This window comes from Macrobrachium nipponense, chromosome 13 (assembly GCF_015104395.2).
Source record: "Macrobrachium nipponense isolate FS-2020 chromosome 13, ASM1510439v2, whole genome shotgun sequence".
Taxonomy (NCBI): Eukaryota; Metazoa; Arthropoda; class Malacostraca; order Decapoda; family Palaemonidae; genus Macrobrachium; species Macrobrachium nipponense.
In genome coordinates, this window is record NC_087206.1 from 38,682,154 (window position 1) to 38,703,227 (window position 21,074).

A 21,074-nucleotide genomic window follows, 5' to 3' on the forward strand; every position below is an offset into this window, starting at 1 on the left:
TTTCAAGTCATTTGCAAAACTTTGTATAATCCCTACAGAGGATTCATACTTTACGTACATGTGAGCCAGCCTTCCAGTTTTGTAAATTGGATTAATCTCATAACAGGAAAATTACAAACAAAGTGTACTGGTGACTTCTTCAATTCTTTAGAAATACTCCATACTCCTTCAGTAACCACTGATTGGGCCTGAAGCATTGTTTTTCATAATATTTTTATAATAAATGAAAGATTAAAATATAGGTTTGTATGATGAAAACTAATTTTTCAATATAACTTTGGTTTTATAATTTATTTTGCATATTGTTAGACAGAAATTCAATGAATTTGTTCCTCAGTTTTTAAAGCATTATGAATTTTGAGCCTGCTAGAAATACGTACTACATGGATAAAACTAAAGTTATTAGAGTAGCCTATGACTTGATCAATTTGCACTTTAAATATTTTACATAACTTATATCTGTTGTGTCAGTCTTTGCATGTGCCTTAGTCTTACGTGAGTTTTCAAGTGATCCTTACGTGTTGAGCGATATGGACAGTACTCGCATGCAAAAGGCTTCTCTCCAGTGTGTGTGCGGACGTGAGCATTCAGTTTCTCCTTCTGAACTGCTGAATATGGGCAGTAAGGACATGCAAAGGGTCTTTCTCCAGTGTGAATCTTGATATGAGTTTTTAAGTTCCCCATGTGAGTTGCTTTAAACGGGCAGTGTGGACAGTGGAAAAAATTAAGCTTCTCTGCGTGACAAGCAACATGTCGCTCCATATACTTCCGAGTGGTTGTATTATAAGCACATTGTGTACATTTGAATGAAGATGGGCCATCATCAGTGCTCACATAAGGGGTGGACTGCAAAGAAAAATACAGTGTCTTAAACATTACTGGTGTTTTCTTTCATTACCAACAATTCACTCATACAATATTTGTAGTCTGACAATTGTAAAGACTAGTAATAAGCAGCCTAGAAATTGTTAGATAAAAAGTATGATAAAAATGAAAGGAGTAAGGAAATGTTGATTAAATAATAAATTATGTTATTAAGTAATGCAAAACAGTTTCTAATAGTACTCAATTTTCATGTAGTTCTCTAATAATCCTGTAATATCAACTTATCTTTTTTTAATACGTTGACCTTAGATTTTTTTTCTTATTCCTTAAATACTTTAACCTTATTATGTCTAAATCATTTTTCAATATTAAATTTAAAAAAAGGTTGTTTAATCAAATAAAATTAACATCACAATTTTTGAAAGTAAATTGTATTTTTCCTAACCATACAAACCTGAGGTCCTTTTTTACATAAGGAATTACTATTCAGCAGTAGCTGGACCAGTAGTTTGGCAGTACTGCTTGTCCGATGGTTGGGAGTCCCGCCTGACTGGGTGTAAACATTCCACTTTGCTTTAGGCACAGGAACAGAGTGAGGGGTGGCATGAGGTGGGACTATATGTAAAGGACCTCAGGTTTGTATAGTTAGGAAAAATACAATTTACTGCAAAAATTGTGATTTGCTCCAACACGTTATACAAACCAGCGGTCCTTTACATAAGGAAGACTCACTTATTGGATGGAGGAATCTGAGTCTTGTGAACAGACTGGTGTTCGCCCAACCTGGGTTCCCTTCCTGGTCGTAAGAGCAAAGAGGTGGGGAACCTAGCCTCTGTCCAGCTGATCAGAGTGAGAACTGCAGAATCAGCGGCCAGACCTCTGGACCAATTCATAAGGGGGTGGCATGCATACCGCTTATGAATAGCAAGCAAGAACTTACATCATAAATAAGAAGCCAAATATAAAGTAGTACAGTGGTACCTCGACATACGAAAGGCTCAACTTACGAAAAACTCGAGATATGGAAGCAAATACGAAGATTTTTTTTGCTCTACATACGAAAATTGTTCAAGATACAAAAGGTTGTTGCTGTAAAGTTCGAGATTCGCCCAGCCCACTGATAACCATTTTAAAACTCGTGCGCCGCCAACTTAGTAGACTCGCCACCATCCTCCCACCCTCCCATTGGTTCCTGCTCTCCTATTGGTCAGCATCTCTCCCATCGTGCTCTGCTCTACATAGCGGTGTGCTTTTTCGGCCACTTCGCGGCATCATCGGTATCGTAAACACGCGGAATTAATTTGTTCTATATTATTTCGTTTATTAACGTAAATTTGTTAGTGATTTTGTTGCAGTACTACTTTATCGTGTTGTGTGAGAACTTTACTTCATACGTAAACGTACTACATAACTTAATTATGTACAGTATATACGTAGTCATGGGTCCCAAGAAAGTTGAAGTAGGAAAGAAGAGGATGCTTTCTTTGGAGACATAGATGGAGATAATTAAAAAGTATGAAGCTGGCATGCGATTGAGTGTGATCGCCAAGGAATACGGCCGAAATCCATCGGCAATAGGCACCATCCTTAAGCAGAAGGATGCCATCAAAGCAGCTACACCTTCCAAGGACTTGACTATTTTGTCTAGCAAGAGGAGCCACGTGCACGATGAGATGGAAAGGCTGCTTCTTGTCTTGATAAAAGACAAAGAAATCGCTAGCGATATGATAACCGAGACAGCAATCTCCCACAAGCCAGCATTATTTTCGGCGATTTGATTGCCCACGATGCCAACCCCAGAGTTCAAGGCTTCTCATGGGTGGTTTGAAACATTCTGTAAATGGACTGGCATCCATTCGGTGGCGCAGCATGGGGAAGCGGCCAGCTCAGACATGAAAGCGGCCGAAGCCTTTATTAAGACGTTTGACAAGATGACAATCAAGGAAGGCTACAGTTCTCAGCAAGTCTTCAACTGTGATGAGACTGGCCTTTATTGGAAAAAAATGCCTCGTCGGACGTACATCACGCAGGAAGAGAAGAAGTACCCGGGCATAAGCTTATGAAAGACAGGCTTACGCTCACACTTTGTTTGAACGCCAGTGGTGATTGCAAGGTGAAGCCCCTACTTGTGTATCATTCTGAGACTCTTCGAGCCTTCAAGGCCCACAAAGTGCTTAAGGAGAAGCTTCCAGTGATGTGGAGGGCTAATGTGAAAGCCTGGGTAATGACACTTTTGTTCATGGAGTGGGTAAATCTGTGTTTCGGCCCGACAGTGAAGAAATTCTTGGAAGAGAAGTGCCTCCCTCTGAAATGTCTGCTGTTGTTAGACAATGCCCCTGCTCACCCTCCTGGCCTCAAGGAAGATATCCTAGCGGAGTATTTGTTTATCAAGGTTCTTTATCTTCTGCCTAACACCACCCCTCTCCTCCAGCCCATGGACCAGCAAGTGATATCAAACTTCAAGAAGCTGTATACGAAACAACTTTTTAAGAGATGTTTCGACATCACTGATACCACAAACCTCACCTTGCATGAATTTTGGAAAGAGCATTTCAATGTTGTAATATGCATCCAACTCATCGATCAAGCTTGGCAGGAGGTTTCGAGGCGAACCTTGAATTCTTCGTGGAGGAAACTCTGGCCTGATGCCGTATCCACCCGAGACTTCGAGGGATTCGACGTGGGCAAAGCTGGTGCTGCAGATTCAGGAACAGTTTATGATCCTGAAACTGTTTCGCAACCAGATCTTGACAAGATCGTTGCACTCAGCAAGTCCATGTGGCTGGTTGTCGACGAGGACAACATCAATGACCTTCTTGAGGAGCACCAAGAGGAGCTTATGACAGATGACCTGAAGGAGTTGGAGGCCATGCAACATAACGTATTCAAGAAGAGTTCTCTAGCAGCGGTGAGGAGGAGGACGACGACCCTATGACAACGGCAGAAATTAAGGATGCTCTAGCTGCTTTTCATAAGGTGCAATCATTTGTAGAAAAGAGACACCCTGAAAAGGCTTACACAGGTCGTATGCTTGCACAGTTCAATGGCATTGGCCCGAGTCGTTTCAGGAGCATTGTCAAAAGCAGGCAGAAGCAATCTTCCTTAGATAGTTATTTTTTAAAGAGGCCTTCAGTAAGCAAACAGGAAGATCCAAGTGATACTACGAAAAAACAGAAAGTTGAAAGTGGTGAAGAAATTGAAATTTTGTAAAATATATATATAATATATATATATATAATATTATAAATATATATATATATATATATATATATAGATATATATATATATATATCTAATATATATATATATATATATATATATAAATCAAATAAAGACAAACAAACAAAATTTAATTTTACATTTTTTGTAAAGTTAAGTGTTTCAGTTTTGTTAATGTGTTTCGTAAAGTTTAGGTTATGTTTCCTGACTTTTTTTAATGTGTTTCGTCAAGTTAAGTAATGTACATACTATAAGAAGTTTTCTGCCGTTTGTCCTCCTCCTCTGTTGCCATTTTCGGAGATAGCCTCACTCAAAAGGTAAGGTTCCACATTTTACTACATATGTACGTATGTACATACAGTATATCTTGTATACCTTGTACACTAATACACTTTATTTACAGGTATACGTACCTAGTACATATTAAGTTAGGTATTGAATGGTCCAAATTGTTGTAGTATTTCATTGTTTATAGGTCAATTTAGCTTTATTATGAAATTTACTGGGGTGTTTTTGTAGGGCTTGGAACGGATTGGCCATTTTGCATGTAAAATACGGTTCAAGATACGAAAAGCTCATGATACGAAAGCCGCCTCGGAACGGATTAATTTTGTATCTCCGCTTCCCCCCATACTAGGGAAGGGACGGATAAACGCTTCTATCCCTAACTAAAGAACTAAAGAGATAGAATGGAGCTCAGTTAAGTAGCTTAAGTGCACCGTCGTCCTGTCCAGCTTGTGACGACCACTAGCCTCTGCCCACAGCAAGTGGGAAGAAAAGAGAAGGAAGAGGAGCCAGTCACACACTCATTCATTCTCCATTCATGCGATATCACAAGGACAAGATACAACCTTGTCTTGTTAAAGGAGCTGGGTAAGCTACACAAGTTGTTGAGCAGCCACCACGGGTCCCAAGGAAAAAGTGTCCAAGGACCTATGGGCAATATCCCAAGGTAGGAGGTGAAGGCGGTTTGGTTGGACCACACCCCTGCCTTCAGCAACTGACAAGTTCTTGTGGAATGCAAGGGTTGGACCAATACCTCAAACTTCGTGGGCTCTCGGACGAAAGGTATTAGTGTCGGCACTCCTGTCGGAGTCGTACGCTTTCCGGATTACCTCACGAAGCCAGAAAGAAACAGTGTTCTTGGACACTTCTTTCTTGGTCACCCCAGTGCTAACAAAGAGGTGTTGACACTCAGGCCTGAGGTGTCAAGTTTTCTTCAGATAGTGCCGTAGCACTCTAACAGGACAAAGTAGCATCTCTTCTGTATTATTACCAGTAAAGTCCTCTAGGGAGGGGATCGTGAAGGACTTGAACCTGGCGTCAGGGACCGAAAGGTTCTGAGTCTTTGCTACGAAATCCGGGATGAAATCGAGCGTAATTGATCCCCATCCCCTCGAGTGTTTGACATCAAAGGGAAGACCATGAAGTTCTCCTACTGTCTTTGCTGATGCCGGGGCCAGCAGAAAGACGGTCTTAAGGGTCAGATCCCTGTCTGACGACTCCCAGAGAGGCTCGTAGGGTCCATGAGTCGAACTCCTTAAGACGAGGCATGTCCCACCCAGGGGGCCTGAGTTCCCAGGGTGGGCAAGACCTTTTGAAGCTCTTCATTAGGAGAGATAGTTCCATGGAAGAGGAAATATCAACTCCTTGCAGCGTAAGGACTAGGGCTAGGGCGGCTCTATATCCTTTGACTGCAGAGACAGAGAGGAGCTTCTCTTGGCGAAGAAAGATCAGGAAATCCACTACTTGCTGAAGAGTGGCTCTGAGCGGAGAGAGACCCCGTCTACGACACCAACCACAGAAGATGGACCACTTTCCCTGGTATACTGCTGCAGAGGACTGTCTGAGGTACCCAGCCATCTCTGTTGCTGCTCGGCAAGAAAAGCTTCTTGCTCACAAGAGATGGTGGATAACCGCCAGCTGTGAAGACACAGGGAATGTACTGCCTGATGGTACTGTTCTACATGCGGTTGACACAGCAGGTTGTGCCTTGGGGGAATCTCTCGTGGTGCCTCCGAGAGAAGAGCCAGTGGGTCTGGATACCAAATGGCCTGAGGCCCTTTAGGTGCCACCAGAATCTTTTGAAGATTGCTGGTGACCAGCACCCTGCTGATCACCTTGCGAATCAGGCAGAACGGGGGAAAGGCGTAAACTACGAGGTTGTCCCACGGATGTTGGAACGCATCCTCTTCAGCTGCCCATGGGTCCGGCACAACCGAATGGTGAACAGATCCACTACTGGATGCCCCCACAGGTCAAAGAGCCTTTCCGCCACGTCTGGGTTTAGAGACCACTCTGTCCTAATCACCTGATTCTGCCAGCTGAGCTTGTCTACCACTACATTCCTCTTGCCTGGAATGTATCTGGCTGACAGCTCTACTGGTTGTGCCATGGGGAATCTCTCCCAGTGCAACGGGAGGGACACTAGGCCCCCCTATTTGTTGACATATGCCACTACCATGTGTTGTCGCTCATCAACACCACCGAGTCCCATCAGTCGTTCCTGGAATTCTTGGAGTGCAAGAAACGCTGCCTTGAGTTCCAGGAAGTTGATGTGAAGGTGCTTGTCATGATGGTTCCACACTCCTGCAACCAGCAACTCTTCCAGGTGTGTGCCCCAACCCTCTGTCGATGTGTCTGAGAACAGAAGCATCTCTGGAGGGGGAGTGCACAGGGGCACTCCTATTAAGAGGTTCCTGTCATCTAGCCACCAGGCCAGATCCTCCCATACTTCCTCCGTGAGAGGAACCAGGAAGGACTGTGGATCCCATCCCTGTGACCAGCACTCCGTTAGTCTCCATTGAAGAGACCGCAGGTCTCTAGTGACGACAGGTGACCGATCATGACTTGCCACTGCTGAGCTGACTGTTTCTTTCTTGACAGGAACTGTCGATCTGCTTCCTTGAACCTGCTGATCAGCATGCCCAGGTACTTTATCCTCTGCTTGGGTTCGAGATCTGATTTCTCGAAATTTACCACGATCCCCAGATCGCGGCAGAAGTGGAGGAGTTGATCTCTGTCCTGTAGCAACTGCGAGCGAGAGCTCGCCAGGACCAGCCGACACCAGAGTGAACACTCTTGTGAACACCTGTAGGGCAGTTGAGAGACCGAAACAAAGTGCCCTGAATTGGTACACCGTCCTGACGAGGATAAAGCGAAGGTACCTCCTGGAGGACTGATGGGTGGGTATTTGAAAATACGAGTCATTCAGGTCCACCGAAAGCAGGAAATTGTACTCCCTGATGGAATCGAGCATTGAGCATGTCGTTTCCATCATGAACCGAGTTCAAGGGAGAGAGATCTATCACCGATCTCCAGCCCCCTGTAGACTTCTCCACCAGGAATAGTTGGCTATAGAACCCCGGTGACTGATCTCGCACGATCTCCACAGCTCCTTTGCTCAGCTTGGTCTGCACTTCTTAGGTAAGTGCTATGTCCCTGGCAGAACCAGGGACGTACTTTTGAAGGTGGACCGGGTGTGAGGTGAGGGGTGGCCTCAACTTAAAGGGAAGTAGATATCCCTTCCGAAGGACATCCACTACCCAAGTCTCGGCTCTGCAGCGCATCCAAGTTGCCCAATGGCTCTCCAGGCAACCCCCCCCCCCACAACTTCCGGCAGCAGGTGAGGGGGAACGCTGTCCCTAGCGTTTCCCTCTCTTCCCCTTCCGCTTAGCCCCTTTCCCACAAGAGAAGGAGGGTTGACGCTCACCTCTCAAAGCGAAAGAGGAAGGCTGGGTCTTTACTCACGCTACCCTAGACGGTGCTGACGTCTTGGGAGCGGAGGAAGTGCCAGCTAAGCTCCGTTACGCAGACCCAAAGTTACCTCGTAACCGGCTGCCCTGGTTATGCGAGTCAGGACTGCGTCCCTTCTCAAAACCAGGTTGGCCCACACGTTGGCCGTCTGGTGGGCGAGATAGGAGATGGCCCTACCTCCAGACTGGCAGTCTCTTGAATGCCGAGTCTTCCCCAGGAACTATAGCTCCTGAAGAGGCTGCGACTCTGGATACTGTAAGGGACCACAGATCCAGCCAGGAAACGGCCTGGAAAGCTGCCGTGGCAGTGGATTCCAGGGCCGATGCCTCTTGCTGAAAAGCTAACTCTGGATCAACTGCTTGGTCGGCAACAGGTCTGTTGAAGGCATGTAGAAACGCCACTGACGAGGTAGAGGAAGGGGAAGCAGCTTGTCTGACCTGCCAGCCCTGATTGAGGCCTCTTGTCCAGAGACAGGGTTGTTCACTCGGTCCAGCACTCCATCGGCCAAGGAAGACCGGGGTAGCCCCACCGTCGCTCTGGGTTTTTTCTTAGGACCCCAGAATGACTCTAACCTTAATGGACAGTCAGAGGGAGCAACCACCAATCCTTCCCTGAGGTCGTTGCTAGTACATCTTCCGGTATATTTTGCATCTTCCAATCTTGGATGGTCTGGGATGCAGCTTAGATATTTATCGAGCTTATTCTTAAACACATCTATGCTCACTCCTGTTATATTCCTCAGATGAGCTGGCAACGCATTGAATAGACGCTGCATTATCAAATGCTGGTGCGTAGTGGATGCGTATGGATTAATGTCCAGTGCGCTTTTCTTATTTTTCCTGGTATAGTTTTGGGCACTATTAATCTACCTTTGAAGCTCTTTCTGATATTTTTAGCTCCATGATGTTTTCGGCTATTCCTTCTATCTGTTTCCATGCCTGAATTATCATGTAACGCTCTCTTCTCCCTTCTAGACTATATAATTTTAAGGTTTGTAGTCTTTCCCAGTAGTCAAGGTCCTTAACTTCTTCAATTCTAGCTGTAAAGGACCTTTGTACACTCTCTATTTGTGCAATATCCTTTTGATAGTGTGGGTACCATATATTGCAATATTCAAGTGGACTACGAACATATGTTTTATAAAGCATAAACATGTGTTCAGCTTTTCTTGTGTTGGAGTGCCGTAACAACATTGCCATTTTTGCTCTACATTTTGCCAATAGAATTGCTATTTGATCATTGTATAACATGTTCCTATTCATCATCACACCAAGGTCTTTAACTGCTTCCTTATTTGTGATTGTCTCATTATTAGGTCCCTTATATGCATATAGCTTTCTTTCTCTGTCTCCATAATTTATTGATTTAAATTTATCAGAGTTAAATACCATCCTATTTACCTCTGCCCAATCATATACTTTGTTAAGGTCTCTTTGTAGCGCGTCCCTAGCTTCATCACAAGTAATTTCTCTACTTATTCTTGTGTCACCGGCGAAACTACTTAACATTAACTGTCTATGTCTGCAATCATAATAACAAACAGTAATGCAGCTAACACCGTACCTTGTGGCACACCGGATATTACCTTAGCTTCATCCGATTTCTCATCGTTTGCAATAACTATCTCTTTTCTGTGTGTAAAAATTCTTTTAACCATCTTCCTACTTTATCCACTATATTATGTTTTCTAATTTTCTTTGCTAATATATTATGGTCTACCTTGTCAAAAGCTTTTGCAAAGTCTAGATAAACCACATCTGTTTCATTTCCACTTTTCATATTTTTGTATATGTTCTCATGGTGGACTAACAGTTCTATATTAAACAAATTATTTTTCATTAAATGTTTCATAATATTTTTCTTCATTACCCTTTCATACACTTTCATAATATGTGATGTTAGACTCGCAGGCCTATAATTACTTGCCTCTAGTCTTGATCCAATTTTGAAAGTAGGGGTAATATATGTTGATTTGTGCTCATCATAAATCTTGCCTGTATCTACACTTTGTCTTAATAATATTGCAAGTGGCTTTGCGATAGAATGAACTACTTTCTTTAACAAAATAGCAGGGATACCGTCAGGCCCGGCAGCAGCTCCATTTTTAATTTCATAATAGCCTGCACAATATCAGCTTCATTAATATCTATGTCAGCTAAATATTCACAATTTTCGTCCCTTACTTTTATATCATTATCTTCATTATCAATTCTAGGGGTGAATTCTCTCTTATATCGTTCTGCCAATATGTTGCATATTTCCTCCTTTTCATTCGTTAATCTCCCTTCAATTCTTTGAGGGCCTATTTCTATTCTTCTTTTATTCATCTTTTTTGCGTACGAGGATAATAGTTTGGGGTTTTGCTTGATATTTACTAGGGTTTTTTCTTCCAAATCCCGTTTTTCATTTTCTTTTGATTGTATAATCTTTTGTTCTGCATTTTCTATCTTACTTTTTAGTTCTATAACTTTCCATGCATTTTTTCTTTTACAAGACCTTTTTTCCACTTTCTGATTTTCTGGAACAAGATCCTTCTGTCTCTTGGTATGCATGACTGATGTTTACTTTTCTTCTTCGGTATATATTTATCCACTATTTTCTCTAATATTTTATATAATATCCGTATATACCCTTATGTCATCACTTACGAAAATGTTATCCCAATCTTTGTTTAATTCTTCATTTATTTCTGACCATTTTATATTTTTACTGTAGAAGTTGTATTTTCCATATCCTTCCCACTTTTTCATTTCTTGCTTATCTCTGTTTTCACTTGCTTTAGAATGGGCTGTTAATTCTATGACATTATGGTCTGAAATACTCGCATTATAAACTATTATTTCTTTAAAATAATTCACCTCGTTCACAAATACTAGGTCTAAAGTATTTTCCTTTCTTGTTGGCAGGTGATTTATTTGTTGAATGTTGTATTCTAGTAGCATATCCAATAGCTTTTCGAATTGCCTCTTGTCTTCTGCACTACTATTACTCTCTTCTTTTATATGTATAAATACAACCACAATCTCCTATTCGTTCTTTCCAGTCTAAGAAAGGAAAGTTAAGGTCTCCAGATAGGAGAATAGTCCAGTCCTTGTGATTTCTACATATATCATCCTATTTTTCTATTATTATGTCAAACTCTTTATTATTAGGGGGTCTATATATTACTATGTTCATAAATTTTTCAGATTCAAATTCTACTGCTATTAGTTCACATTCCCCCTTGATTCCTATTTTTTCTATCTGATCTTTAAGTTTGGAACCCTTTTATTTGATCGTCATTCCCAGTCTCTTGGGAATACCAGGTTTTACTTATATTCATTATATCTCGGGGGTGATCGCGTCCTGAGGCGATGAACTGCCAGATCCATCCTGGCGGATCACTTCCTGAGAGACACTTCCTTCAGGAGGAAGAACCTCGCCAGACCCCTCGTGGTCTCCTCCAACCACTTGAGCGTATGATCTGTTCGGTCTCAAGACTGAACCAGGCTCATAGGCTTTCATGGTCAGACTGTAAGGAGCGTACTCCTCGTGGTCACTCCTGTTCGCCTCGCTCCTCCAAGTGTAGTCCGAGGGGGTGGAAGGGATAGGTGAAGAAGATCTGACCCTCCTACCTTGCCTACCAGCAGAACCGGTAGGCTGGGAGGACTGCAGGTGATCGCCAACCCGTGGTGGTGATCGAGCTGCAGGTCTGGACCAGCGGTCTCCCTGCAGAGAAGCGCTCGACCGAGGGCAGTAGCGTTGGTCTCATGCGTTAGGGGAGCTGCTACCAGCCATGCGAGCCGTCCGGTCCTGCTGATGGGAGTGATGGTCGGGTGAGTGGTAGCATCCACTGATGCGGTGAGAGCGAGCACCGTCCTCACGACACACCTCAGTCCTAGAAGCAGCCGAAGCTGTTCTTGGTGACCGGGGGACCTCTTCCCAGCCTCGACACGTGAACGGTCTGGTGGGACCATCATGTCAACCCTGGGCACCGGACAATCACTGCGCGAGCGATCACCAGTCTGGCGAGAGTCACCTGAGTGACTTTTACCGTCCTTCAACTCCAAACCTGGGTCCTGGCGGTGAGCATACTCAAGTCATCTGGACCTTGGCTGCACGGTCACCCGTAGGTGACCATATGCTCGGTGATGCGAGCGGCCGAGAAGGTTCCCGGTCCGGAGGTGGAACCTCTGGAGCTGGGAGCGGAGGTACCCGGTACCTCCACGGTCCCCTCTTCCTATTCCCTGAGGAAAGAGAGATGGGACCCATTCCTAGAGGAACAGGAGGACCGGAGGAAGACCGACCTGTCTCACCTGAGCAAGACAGGCCCTTAAAAGTCTCTATGTGAGACTTCTTGGGGGGGGGCGAGGCCACCTTCTTCTTCCTCGGCCGGGGGACCTTGGAAGTCTAAGGGGAAGAGGCGGCAGAAGATGAAGACGAAGAAGACGACGACATCTTCCTTTTCTTCTTGGACTTCCTCTGCCAACTTCCTCAGGACAGCTGACAGGTCTCCCATCCAGGCTGGAGCTGGGGCAGCTGCAGTGGCAACAGGGCCCAGTTCCATCAGGCTGGAAGGACCTGAAGGAGTGGCAGCACTTCCACGGGCAAGAACAGGGGCAGCAGGCACGGCGACGGCAACAGGTGGATGATCCAGGGGCGAGCTCTTCGGGCACTCGAAGTCAGGGGGAGGAGCGAGGACAGCAAAACCAGGAGGAGGGGGTACAAACTCCCTCTTGGGTACATAAGGCAATTGAGCCTTCACTGGAGCTGTGGGGGTGACCATCATCACATGCTGGGTGTATACCAGGTGAGGAGCTGCTGCGTAACCAGGGATCGAAACTGTCATAGTCATCCTTGTCTCCACCCCGTGAGTAACCAGGGCTGCAGCTAGATGAAGCAGGAGCCCCTTAATACTAGGAGTGCCCGGAAGACTCAGCGAGTGCCACATCTGCTGAAGGTCCCCACCCACGGAGGCAGACACATCTGAGGAAGCAACAGTTGAGTTAATGGGGGTTCCTGTTCGATCAGCAGGGGGAAGATCCCGAGTACAACTCAAGGTTGGGATGTCGCCCTCCCTCCTTTGCACTCGACAGATTGAGTGAAGAGGCGGAGAGACATGTCCACCGAAGGGGAAAGAGCCAGAAGATGACGTATCAGTTACTAGAGGTGTCAAGGGAGAGGTTTCCGACGACACCTTGGCAGCTTTACACGGCTCCTTCCTCTTCTCGTACCGCTCCCACTGCTCCTCCAACCAAGACACAACAATCACAAGTCAAAATACGAGAACATTCACACCCTCGGCACCTTGTGCACAGGTCATGAGAGTCCACCACGTCACTAGACCGGAAAGCCCTACACTTTCGGCCTCCCACTCCGGGCCACACACTCAAGTTGGATGGAGGGGGGGTGCGAGGGCTTCTCTGAATCATGGGATTGCATGGTTCCTGTGCTATTCCACAACAAAAAACAAAAGAAATTCTTACAGTAACACACACTGATACAAAAAGGAAAAGGCTGAAAGCCGAAAAGCACATAGGCTATCTCACGACAGAGAGGTAAACACACGTCTGCACCTGATGGCGGTTGAAAGCAAAGCGGAATGTTTACATCCAGTTGGGCGGGACTCCCGACTATCGGACAAGCAGTTACTGCCGATATACGTTGTCATTAAATCTTATGACCGGTCCAGGTAGCGCTGAATAGTAATTCCTTATGTAAAGGACTGATGGTTTGTATAACGTGTCAGAACAAATCCTCCAGGCATTGATATTAAAAGCTTTAAAGTCCTTAATTCACATTAATCTTTCCTCTCCATGTAAATATATGGCAAGGTCTTAAGCAAAGAATGCCCTATTTTTAAAAGGATTAACTTTAAAAGTAGAGAAATTTTGTTTTACGAATGTTGGTGATAAATCTGAGGTCATCATTGTGAAACCCAACACTTCAGTAAAACTAAACTTTGGGAAGTAAATGCACATACTCTGAACAGCAGTTACAGTGTAAATTTAAGATTTAAATACAGTCATATACAGCAAAATCAGTTATACATACTATACATACAAGTTATGAAATCTAGTTAAAGTAAATTTTACATCAAATCTTATTGTTTTAAAACATTTCCACTTGTATGTTAGTTGTAAGCATAAATAGGGCTAATTACAAAATTTCTGGCACTTGCGGCATTTGTCCAGTCAAATTTTTTACTGGTTAAAAATAATTGTATGATGATAATACTAGATGGAAAAATATTCAACTCCTGCAAAATATAACCGAGGTAGGTTAGTCAAAGTACCTACTACCCAAGCCATTATGAAGAATTAGACAAATCTATGGCTGGCCAGCAGTCTGAAAAGGCCAGTTTTACCATTACACCTTTACAGACTAGTCTGGAATATTCTTTACATATTTTCTTCTTCGTCTTGGTAATAAGATGAATGTTACCAGCACAGATAAGCAATTTTTCGTTATTGGTCACTTTTGCTTATCATCAAGCTGTTGGAAAGATACCCTGCCAATAACTGGGGACTGCCTGTACTGTTGTTTAAGCATGTTTATTGAAAAACTGATGAATAACTAATGTTTCATCAGTACTAACTTAAACACTACAAAGCACAGGAAAATTAATATTTACTGCTTAAGTTAATTTTTTAAGTAAATACTTCTGGATGTGAGCCTATTTTGTCACTAGAACCTAGGTCACTTGGAGTTAATGCTTAACAAAGTTTAACCCCGTGAACCTTTTATGGGGCATATTATTATGCTGAAAGAAAAATAACATTTTTATTTTAATTTGTATTTTTCATAGCTAACAAACCTTCAGTCTTAATGATAGCATAAATCTTCTGGTGCCAGCTGGAAACCAATTAAAAACAATAAAAAATTATGTATGCAAGGAATCTGTGGCATAAGGCATCTAAAGCATAGATGAGGTGAAGGGGGTCGCACTTGAATCCCATGCAGTGTTGCCGTGACGTGATTTTTTGACTGATAACTTGGTCAAATAGCGGTATCTGACATCTCTTTGTGACCACACTGACTACGACATCATCCTTCATTGTGTAAAAATAAAAATAAAAAACTATAACAATGCTTTAAAATTTTGGTAATTAAGCTTTGATAATGAAAAAACCACCATGAATAAAATACATGTGCAGAATATAATTTTTAAAATTTAATCCTAAATATTATAAGTTTCAAGATTTGTGAAGTTTTGTAAAGCTTAATAAATATCCATCTCCTACTGATAGACAACTTTGACATTTACAGAAACAAATTATGCCGATGCAGTTACATTGGCAACAGTTAAGGTGGCAATGCTTACCCGTGACAAATTTAAGTCTTACTTCAACCGCCTTGGAAAGCAGCCTTTGAAAGCAGATGTTTGCTTTTGCTCTCCTCCAAGTCAGTTTTTTCAACAGGCCTGTGATTCCTTTTACTGCTTTTCTGTGTTTCAAACATCAATAGTACCAGTTTGAGCTGAAAGAACTTTTGCAGGATTCAATGTTATATCAAAACGGTATGACAACCAGTATTTAACTGTACTATTCAGGACTTCACAGGATGCATCCAAGTCATGGTAGGCATCTCACTTTTATTACAATGAGATTTAGAGCCTTTCTCCCGGTGGTTTTTCTGGAATAACTTTTTCTGTGCATTTGACAAAGATATTACTTAGCCATAGTATACTTTACATTCATACCTAATTTTTGGCAGTATTCTTTATTACTTATATTAGAAAAAAGTATATTCATAAGAGTAAAATAAAGCAGCCGAAGCCAGTGGCGGAACACACTAATGTATGGGTTCAAAGTTATATGTGCCTAAATATATGACGTCCGAATTCCTCCCACAAGGTAATGACGATAAACAGCTGTCTGAAATTGAAGGAATATTCGTACCTTGCCGAAGCTTCAAGAATGGCGGCTATGATAAGTCATTGTCTCAGTGTTTGAAGGCCAGCTTTTGTGATTCGACTTAAACAATTGTTTAGAAGTGAGAAAGCCCGTGGCAAACCCTTTGTAAGCTTGGAAAGGTAAATGAATAATACGGCCATTTTTTGGGTAAGAGTACACCCGGACATCCAAGGCTACCAAGTTTTCTTCATTTGTTGACTTACATAAGGTGCAGAAAGGTAACTATATATATGCTCTATAAAGCAATAGTTGTTGATCTCTTAGTAAATTATAACTTGCGGAACAAAGTTTTCTTCACTTTGTTAATTTATTTTTAATTATATAATTTTTCAATGGAGAAAGTGATAGAAATTAATTTCTCGGATTACTTGTGGAAACCCTTTTCTTCACGGATTCTAGCACTTGACCACATGGCCTGAATCCTATTTACTACTACTGCCACTACTACAAAGTGTAAACAAGGAGTATTGGTTGTATTTCATTGTTGCCAGAGGTTGAGACTTTTTCACAAATAGCCAATTATCCGTCGAGAAGAAGGCAAGTTAATGTTGTCATAAGTTACGTCATTATGCCTTCGGAAGATTCCTCTGAGTTTGGTCGCAATGTCCACAAGAAGTCAGTGTTACTCTTATAATTACTAGAATTATGCAATTTTCATAATACAGAGTACAGTCAAAAATTAGGTAGAGATGTAAGATACCCTGTGACAAAGTGTCATCTTTGTCAAGTACATTGATAACATTTTATTCCGGAAAAACATCGGGACACCAGCTGTGAATTTCATAGTAGTTTAGTGATATTCTGATCTTTTAAACAATAAAAGACCTGTATATTCTTGAAAGCTGATTTTCATAGATTAAGTTTTGTCATTGATGGGACTCACTCAGGTACTATAGTAAAACCCACGGCTATTAGCAGCGAAGCCTGCCCACTGCACACCAGTGATTGGCAAGTTCTTAAAAGGGGAATGACGTCACACTAACAGGACATGATTACTACCTAGTATGGATTTGATGTTTAGTAATATTGAGCTCCATGCATGAATGATGTTACCACAGATTTGAGTATATCTGGAGTTATTTAGTCTGCAATTGATATCGCTGGTAAAAGATATACTTACTGTTATGTATATCATCATTATTAAGATCTTGGCTAATTTGTCTGCACTTTTTTTTTTTTTATCCTGCACAGCCTAAATACCCAAGCATCCTTTATTTAACTTTATGTTAGTCTACATAAGCAAACCTTGTGAGATAGGCCTAAATATCAAATTCTTATATTTTCTGGCAATGACAGGGCATAGGCTACACATCAATTTCTTGAACCGTGAGGCAATGACAGGGCATAGGCCTACAAGTCAATCTTATATTTTGAGGCCATGACAGGGTATAGGCCTACAAATACAGTCGACCCCCATTATTCACAGGGATGGGTACCAGATCCTCCCACGAGCAGCTAAAATCCACAAATACCTACAGCTCTAAAAATGCTTAACTGCCTATTTGGATTGCTAAAAAAAATAAAAACTTATACCTTAATATATTAATAGTTTAATCACAAAAAGCCTATTTAGTCACAAAAATGTAAAAATACAGTAATTTGTGAATATTTCCAAGTGAAAACTACAGCAAACTGGCGGACTCTGTTAATGGCAATCCAGTTTTATGGTGCTCGCATTAATGGCAATCCAGCTTTATGGCTTGTCTAGCCACATAAAATTGATTTATTACACCATAATGGGCCAAGTGCTATTAGGTGCTGATAATAGAGTGAGGGCGCCATAACATACCTAACAGAGGTGCCATAAATTGCCCAGTTTCAGTTAATGGCAGTTTTCACATATTGGCACCCCACAGAGAATGGAACAGCCCCGATAACCAGTGACTGCTTTTATCAGTAGGAGATGGATATTCAATTCAACTTGACAAATTTTGATACATCTTTAAACTTTTATTATTTAAGGATTAAATTTAAAGTTATATTCTGCATATATTATATTTATGGTAGGTTTTCATTATGAAATGCTTAACTGCCAGAATTGAAAGCAATGTTATGAAGTGTAGCTTATTTTTTATTACAAATAAAAATGTAGCAGTAGTCAGTGGAAACAGATGCCAGATTTTACTATTTAAAATCATATGAAATACCACAAAATGGCAACACCTGACTAGGGTAGGGACAGAGGCACAGCCCATGAAGTCAGTGCGCATTCAATTCTATGCAGTTTAACCCATAGATATAGAGAGGAGAGATTGGACAGCGCAGAGTAGCCAAAGCAGTCTGTGATATGCACTGCCTGGCGCCATTGCTAGGGGATCATTCTTATGTAAACAATAGCACAAACCCATACAATCTTATAGGAAAATTTGTACTTTTTTTTTTTTTTTTTTTTTTTTTTTTTTTTTTTTTTTTTTTTTTTTTTTTTTTTTTTTTTTTCCTCGGATGTTCGTCAAGACTGTCAAATTATTTATGCACCATTTACTATATACAATATGTACTGCATGCAGAAATAAAAATATTTAATTTTGCTGGTATATTTCTTCTATGGTTAAGCCTTTAAGTTTTCTAGTTATGGCAACTACATTATGGGTATTTTCTCAGCAGTCTTTAATGATCGGTAAATTATCTTTGCAGAATTTAGCAAGGATAATGTGTACTACATGTAGAAATAAAAATACTAATTCTGTCTGCTGTGGTTTGTATACAGTGGAGCAATATAGTTGACCAATTTGTTGACATTATGTGCCTTTCTTCCCACCATAAATTTACAGTCCTGTTTTCCTCTAGAGGCAGAACTAATTAGGGTTCTTTATTCATGAGTCAAACAGACACAATATGGTAAAATAATTGTCATCTCCAACGCTGTCATCCCATATAAGCTTCAGCCATAGGCATATAATAATATATTATAATGATAGCCTAGGTTCAATAGCCTAATATCTATCAGCCAATATTCACTAGTGTGTACTACTGGTTCGAATAAGTGAAACAAGCTCATCTTCGACAAGGTCACAATTAGGGTTTCCAGTCTGAGCCCAATTTTTTCAAGCTATAATGTAGTATGAATTTGAAGTTTCCTTTTAAGTAAAAATGATAATGGTAAAATTGAAGAACGTACTACCTTTAAGTGTTCTGGCAGATCAAATTCAGCAGAGTCCTCTCCATACCAGGTTTGAGAACTTATTGATAACATGTAAATAACACTACCACAGCATTTCAATAACACTTAAAACTGCAGCAGGCCTGGATCTAAGCCTCATGATGCTAGCCCATGTACATTGTTGTAGTACAAGTACAGTGGTACCTTGAGATACTAAAGGCTCAACTTATGAAAAACTTGAGATACGAAAGCAAATACGAAAAATTTTACGGCTCTACATACAAAAATTGTTCAAGATACGATAGGTTATTGCTGTAAAGTCCGAGATTTGCCCGGATCTCCGATAACAATTTTGAAAGTCGCGCTCCGCCAACTGAGTAGACTCGCCACCATCCTCCTGCCCTCCCATTGGTTCCTGATGCTAGTCACCGCCATGAGATCCTTCTCTCCTGTTGGTCAGCATCCCTCCCATGATGCATCTACGTGGCGGCATGCTCATTTGCCCACTTCACGGTATCATCGGTATCGTACGCACACGGTATTCGTTCGTTCTAACGATTTTGTTTATTAACATAAATTCGTTAGTAATTTCGTTGTAGTAGACTTTATCGTGTTGTGTGAGAACTTTACTACATATGTATACGTACTACATAACATAATTACGTACAGTATATACGAAGTCATGGGTCCCAAGAAACTTGAAATTCACGGAAAAAAGAGGATGCTATCTTTGGAGACGAAGATGGAGATTATCAAGAAGTATGAAGCTGGTATGCGATTGATTGTGATCGACAAGGAATACGGCCGAAATCCGTCGACAATAGGCACCATCCTTAAGCAGAAGGATGTCATCAAAGCAGCTACACCTTCCAAGGGCGTCACTATTTTGTCCAGCAAGAGGAACCACGTGCACGATGAAATGGAAAGGCTTCTTCTTGTCTGGATAAAAGACAAAGAAATCGCTGGCGATACGATAACGGAGACGGCAATCTGCCACAAGGCCAGCGCTATTTTTGGCGATTTGATTGCCCAGACCGAAGACGACGGAGGAGAAGGGACATCAATGCCAACTCCAGAATTCAAGGGGTGGTTCGAGAAATTTCGTAAACGGACTGGCACCCATTTGGTGGTGCGGCCAGCTCGGACACGAAAGCGGCTGAAGCCTTTAAAAAGACGTTCGACGAGATGATGATCAACGAAGGCTACAGTTCTCAGCAAGTTTTCAACTGTGATGAGACTGGTCTTTTTTGGAAAATAAATACCTCGGCAGACGTACATCACGCAGGAAGAGAGGAAGCTACCCGGGCATAAACCTATGAAAGACAGGCTTACGCTTGCACTTTGTTCCAACGCCAGTGGGGATTGCAAGGTGAAGCCCCTACTTGTCTATCATTCTGAGACTCCTCGAGCCTTCAAGGCCCACAAAGTGCTTAAGGAGAAGCTTCCAGTGATGTGGAGGGCTAATGCAAAAGCCTGGGTAATGGGGCTTTTGTTCACGGAGTGGGTAAATCTGTGTTTCGGCCCGACAGTGAAGAAATTCTTGGAAGAGAAGCGCCTCCCTCTGAAATACCTGCTGGTGTTGGACAATGCCCCTGCCCACCCTCCTGGCCTCGAGGAAGATATCCTAGTGGAGTATTCCTTCATCAAGGTTCTGTATCTTCCGCCTAACACCACCCCTCTCCTCCAGCCCATGGACCAGCAAGGGATATCAAACTGTATACGAAACATCTTTTCAAAAGATGTTTCGACATCACCAATACCACAAACCTCACCTTGCGTGAATTTTGGAAGGAGCATTTCAACATCGTCATATGCATCCGACTCATCGACCAAGCTTGGCTGGAGGTTTCGAGGCGAACCTTGAACTCCTCGTAGAGGAAACTCTGGCCTGGTGCCGTATCCACCTGAGACTTCGAGGGATTCGACGTGGGCGAAGCTGGTGCTGCAGATTCAGAAACAGTTGACTATCCTGAAACTGTTTCGCAACCAGATTTTGACGAGATCGTTGCACTCGGCAAGTCCATGGGGCTGGTCGTCAACGAGGACAACATCAATGACCTTCTCGAGGAGCACCAAGAGGAGCTTATGACAGATGACCTGAAGGAGTTGGAGGCCATGCAACATAACATCATTCAAGAGGAGTTCTCTAGCAGCGGTGAGGAGGAGGATGACGACTATGACAACGGCAGAAATTAAGGATGCTCTAGCTGCTTTTCATGAGGTGCAATCATTCGTAGAAAAGACACACCCCAAAAAGGCTTACACAGGTCGTATGCTTG

General features: G+C 42.3%; 1 protein-coding gene across 1 annotated transcript in view; it reads right to left on the reverse strand.

The window, feature by feature from the left end:
- Positions 1–326: 326 nt before the first annotated feature.
- The window catches only part of LOC135225753 (zinc finger and BTB domain-containing protein 24-like), a 526,510-nt gene continuing 505,762 nt past the window's right edge, over positions 327–21,074 (reverse strand). The window contains exon 6 of the mRNA XM_064265161.1: positions 327–846. Within this exon, the coding sequence (XP_064121231.1) occupies positions 454–846 (393 nt within the window). The 3' untranslated portion in view covers positions 327–453. The remainder of the gene's footprint in view (positions 847–21,074) is intronic.